The sequence below is a fragment of the Cannabis sativa genome, chromosome 8 (genome assembly GCF_029168945.1).
Source record: "Cannabis sativa cultivar Pink pepper isolate KNU-18-1 chromosome 8, ASM2916894v1, whole genome shotgun sequence".
Lineage (NCBI taxonomy): Eukaryota > Viridiplantae > Streptophyta > Magnoliopsida > Rosales > Cannabaceae > Cannabis > Cannabis sativa.
The window spans coordinates 47,650,128-47,654,987 of NC_083608.1; the positions used below are offsets into that span (position 1 = coordinate 47,650,128).

The following is a 4,860-nucleotide window of genomic DNA, read 5'->3' on the forward strand; positions in this document are numbered from 1 at the left end:
TACTCTAATAAAGTTATAAAATTATAAAAATATACTTTATTCAGCAAAAAAAAAAATAATTAAGAAACAGCGAGAAATTAATTTCACGACAATTATAAATCAACTATAAATAAACTATAAAACAACAAAAAATAAACAAAAAAACAATCTTATGACAACTATAATACAACTATAAATAAACTATAAAATAACCGAAAAACAATTTATTATTTACTAAAAAGATATTTTTGTAAATAAAAAAGTTCAAAAGAGTAAAAATAAATTTTTTTTTATGTATTTTTGTAATTTTTTAAAAATTTTTGTCTATGTAAATTTTTCTTTTTTAAAAAATAAATTACTTTATAGAAAAATAAAAAAATAAAAAAGTTAGAAAATATGAGAAAATTAAGTAACGATAACCATGTTCCCTTACCAATTACCATAAAATGGTAACTAGGTAGGTACCCCATGATTTTTCTATATTTTTTAACTTTTCTCTAAAAAAAAATTCATAAAATAACTTTACGTCGATTTTAAATTTTTTCTAAAGATTTTAAATTTAACGCCACAGTGTGGAATTTGTGTGTAATATGAACAAATGTCGATTTTGGAAAACATATGGTCACTCACTCTTGTTTCCAAATTCTTAATTTGAATAATAACATCTTTCCAAAATTAATTGGGTATTTTCCAATAAAATGTCTATGAAGCCCATATCGCATTTTTGAAATATTAGCACAAAAAATCGTAAATTTGTAAAAACACTGTTTTTACTTTTTTGCCACTGATCCATTTGCTGGCGTTGTCTACTTTTCCCAAATCCGAACCGAAGAAAGAGGATGATGACGACGACGACGACGATGATGAACTCTGGACTGGGCTCAGTGTCAGTCCTGGCTCTGCCATGGCGACCTTCATGGAGGATTATGTGTTCGGCTTCCAATACGAATACAGACCAGCTACGTGCCCAACTGGATCAGCTTCAAACAGAGGCTGACACCGCCAGAGCCAAAGGTATGTTGTCTCTTCAATTTCATAATATCTAATTCCAATTTTAGATACCCATTTGATTTTTGAGCTCGAAAAGCGTCTTCTTTATGTTGAATTTCTCTTCCCGAAAGTTCGCCATGTTGAATGGATTGAAGTTAATTTGTTAGAGACTAAGTGACACAGTTATGAGAATTGTGTAGCGAACAGTGCCAGAGGGAGGCTTATGCGTTTGTCAGAGACAGCTGAGAATCTTAAACGACAAGCAGCCATTAGTGTCCGGTTAGGGAAGGAAGATGAGGCAAGGGATTTGCTATTTCAGAAGAAGAAGGTCATGGAAGCTTTACAGAAGTCAAAGGATCGCATTGAATTTCTTGATCAACTTTCTATGAAGCTTAATGAGGTATACTTAATGAGTTCAATAACTACTCAATTTTTTTTTATATTTTGTTTAGGCTCATTGAGATTATATTATAATTCTCTAATTCCAAGTAAAAAGGGAAGAAGAAAAGAAACAATATCAAGCACATACATGTAGTTAGCCCAGTTAATTCTTGCACCTAATTTTTCACACTAAAGAATTCTAATGCAACTTACATCCTTGTGTGGCTGTTCAAATACAGGATATTGTCAATTAGCCAATACTTAGAAATAGTTAGTGCCCGACCAGCTAATCCTGCTGATGCATCTGACTTAGGAACCATGAAACAACAATATGCAGAACAAATAATGTCCCTAACAACTTGTTTTAGAGGCTTGATCTGAATTACTTAAATATGTAAAAGGGGCATCGTTTCAATTCTGTAATTGTTTTGTGATTTCTCACTTCTTTAGATATTTTACTTGATCTTATTCAAGAACTTTATCTTTCAGCCGATCATGTGATCGGAAGAAACCCCAATTTGGTTTCAGGCGATTTCTGTAAAAGAGAGGCAGCTAATTGGAAATGTGGCGTTGGATCTTGAAGTTGTTCAGGAGGACTCTAGTCCTGTTCGGATTGTATCTCCAACCAGAGAAGCTACAGAAGATTCTGTTGCAGGTAAAGAATCTGAATCCGTTGAGAAGAGTTTTAGTGACAATCAAGAGCTGCTGTCTGGCATAGACAGTCAAGCTAGTTTATCTGTTGTTCAAGAAAAGGAGGATCTTGAAGGATCTCTGCCAGGGGTCATCTCAGTCGGTGATGAAATTTCAAGCCGCTTGAAAGGAATAACATCTTTTGGGAGATTCTTAGAGCATCTGGATGAACAGCTTAATAAAATTGAAGAAGAAATTGCCACTGTTTTAAGGTTCTCAACCTTAGTACTAGACAATAAGGAGAAAACAAAAAACTTTAAGGTGCAACAAGCACAAAAACTTCTTGAGAGCATCCATGAAATCAGGCAAAGGTATAAACATTATATTTGAAGCTGATATAGCTCTGGCCATTGGTTCCTGTTTTAGTTTTTTGAACATTTAAAATTGTTACTTTATTGTTTGGTAGCTGAAAAATTGTATAGTTTTTTCTTATCCCATTGGTCATCTTTTTTAATTTCAGAGTTGCTGATATAAGGCTGGCTGAGGCAAAGACTAAATGAAGCTATACTTCTTCAGTTTTCAGTTTTTCTATTAGTATTTGCAAGCTTGTTTGGTGTAGAAATGGCAATTAGCATTTGCAATGAGTGGCTAAATTGGGCAAAGAAAGAAAGGTGTGTATTTTGTATTTAGTATATACAATGAAAGATATCAGCCATTTGCTGCTTCAGTTCCATGATCTTCAGAAAAGTGTAGTGTGTTCCTTTTAACTTTGATGTTTTTTTTCCTTGAAATGAATTCATATAATCATCTGTGCATTTTGAGGAAGTTTCTGTGTTGAAATGCAGACATTAATTTGAATTCAATACACTTTCAATACTTTAAATTGTTATTGCTCATGAATGCTTTTTTACTCTTCATTCCATCTACAATATTCTTTAAAGTTTACCTTTGGTGTAGCAAATATATTATAGGCACTAAGAGGAATTGTTTGTATTGCTATTTATAAACAAAAATTGACAATGTTGAATAGAATGGACCTTTTGGCATTTACACTATATCAGCAAGAGTGATTTTTCCTCTGTTGCCATGTTGTAACGAATCAAATTCTTTGCATATCTGAGTAATATCAGTCTCTGCTATCTTTCCCATCTCTCTAAGCTTGAATATGATGTACTCAGATTTACTGTGTAGGAATTTATGAAATAGATGTGAATTTGATGAGTACATAAAGTCTGATATAACTTATACAAAAATTAAAGAAAATATGTACCTAATGGCTCCATCATAATCTAAGTCTGCTGCAGCTAAATCCACAGCTTTAATCTTCTTATGAAGAATAATTTTTGCAGTCTCGCGATGCCTCTTGTCGATTCTTAATTCGGCTAAGAAGAGAAAAGACTGACCAACTGCTAATGTGCTGATGGAGAGCCAAACAATGGCAAAAATTCTGCCTTGAAATGTTGTAAATGAGAAGTCTCCATAACCAACTGTAGTAACAGAAGTAACAGACACATAAAAGCTATCAATCCAACTGAGTTTCTCTATGTAATGAAGCCCAAATATCCCAATAGCTATACACAAGGCAACAGCTAACAGAGCAAAGCAAACCCTTGTTCTAATCCTCATTCTCCTCTTTTCAATATCCATAATGTATGTCTTGATGAGTTTCTTGAACCATTTCTCTTTGTTGGGTGCCTTTTCAGCCAATTTCTTGAATTGGGTTTTTTCCATGAACCCCAAGAGAAGAGCATGTTGGGAATCGAAAATGTGGGAGACCCAAGAGTTGAATGCATAGTCTACAAACCCGAAACCAATCAAGATGAAGAAACAGGTGAAGAGCTTTGTCAATACAGTGTTCGGGACAATGTCACCATAGCCAATTGTGCAAAGAGTAACAACAATGTAGTACATTGCATCCACTGGTTTGATAGTGAAATGTCCCTTGAAACCTGTGGTGGTTAAGAAAACAGTGGCCATTCCAATGATGGCCATGAGAAGAAGAACAAGAGTAGCACAATGGTATGTGCAAAAGTTTGAGTTAGGGAATGAATTGTGGATTTGGGTGGCTGCGTGGTGTCGGTGTAGTTCCCCGAAATTTCCAATGAAAATCGATGGAGCAGAGGGCAACCGACGGCTTGTGAGACTTGGTCTTTTGTTGAAGTTGGAAAGCTCAAAAAGAGGAGCTATTTCGGGATCGTTTAGGAAGCTCCGATCGTGTAAGGGATCCTCAAGTGGTGGTTGTTTTGTGGTGATCTCTCTTGGTTGTTGGTTTGTTTCATATAGAAGAGACTCATCCATGGATATCAAAGTCTTCAAGGAGAAGTTTTGGACCTCAAAATGTGAGTTTTTTTTCATATATATCTTTAAAGTGAAATGAGATTGGAGAAAAGAAAGAATTGTAAACTACTAGTCAAATATTTGTTGGATCACTTTGAATAGTTTTTCAGTATGGCCAAATGGTGGTAGTTGGAAATTTAGTTATGTGTGTTGTGTTTTGATCAGTTGGTTAACAGTTGCATATTGTTAATCAATATTATATTGTGAGAGACTGGCGGAAATAATGAAATTTCTAAAAAAGTATAAGAATTGGTTCTGTACTAATAAAATAAATAAATATTCTAATCGTAAAAATTAAAATACAGGAAACCCCATGTAGCGATGCAATTTTAAGAAATTTAAAAAAATTTAAAAAATTTAAAAAAAATTTAAAAATTTTAAAAAAATTTATAATCGCATAATACCTTTCCTTTCAAGAGAAATAAAAATACGACATAAATATCACAATTATCGAGTAGATTAAAACTAAAAATCAACTCATTAAAATGGAAACAAAATAAAATCAAATCAACTCATTAAAAAAACTTTTAAATTCCTTTCAAA

The 4,860-nt window shown here is 33.2% G+C and overlaps 2 protein-coding genes across 3 annotated transcripts; one reads left to right on the plus strand and one right to left on the minus strand.

Annotated features, from left to right (window-relative positions):
- The first annotated feature begins 543 nt into the window (after window positions 1-543).
- LOC115700951 (uncharacterized) lies at window positions 544-4,458 on the plus strand. Of its 2 annotated transcripts, XR_004008466.2 has the most exons (5): window positions 738-993; window positions 1,170-1,369; window positions 1,879-2,351; window positions 2,501-2,651; window positions 3,330-4,458. XR_004008466.2 is itself a non-coding variant. In XM_030628630.2 (4 exons), exons 1-4 carry the CDS (start codon window positions 819-821, stop codon window positions 2,538-2,540), a joined length of 888 nt encoding a protein of 295 aa, XP_030484490.2. In that variant the 5' UTR covers window positions 544-818; the 3' UTR covers window positions 2,541-2,863. The 2 variants fall into 2 exon arrangements, 1 of the variants encoding a protein (XP_030484490.2); XM_030628630.2 differs by lacking the exon at window positions 3,330-4,458 and having other exon boundaries at window positions 544-993; window positions 2,501-2,863.
- On the minus strand, window positions 2,844-4,335 carry LOC115700950 (two-pore potassium channel 3). The gene is made up of 2 exons (XM_030628629.2): window positions 3,251-4,335; window positions 2,844-3,163 (listed from the first exon to the last, which is right to left on the minus strand). The coding sequence occupies exons 1-2, from the start codon at window positions 4,333-4,335 to the stop codon at window positions 3,028-3,030; spliced, it is 1,221 nt and encodes a 406-aa protein (XP_030484489.2). The 3' UTR covers window positions 2,844-3,027.
- Window positions 4,459-4,860: the final 402 nt, after the last annotated feature.

Bases quoted from the DNA above. Each gene is read 5' to 3' on its own strand.
- LOC115700950 (XM_030628629.2), bottom strand. From the start codon at position 4,335: ATGAAAAAAAACTCACATTTTGAGGTCCAAAACTTCTCCTTGAAGACT. The intron at 3,164-3,250 runs GTACATATTTTC...ATTCCTACACAG, and splicing joins GATTATGATGGAGCCATTAG to TAAATCTGAGTACATCATAT.
- LOC115700951 (XM_030628630.2), top strand. From the start codon at position 819: ATGATGACGACGACGACGACGATGATGAACTCTGGACTGGGCTCAGTG. The intron at 994-1,169 runs GTATGTTGTCTC...AGAATTGTGTAG, and splicing joins TGACACCGCCAGAGCCAAAG to CGAACAGTGCCAGAGGGAGG. The intron at 1,370-1,878 runs GTATACTTAATG...ATTTGGTTTCAG, and splicing joins TTTCTATGAAGCTTAATGAG to GCGATTTCTGTAAAAGAGAG.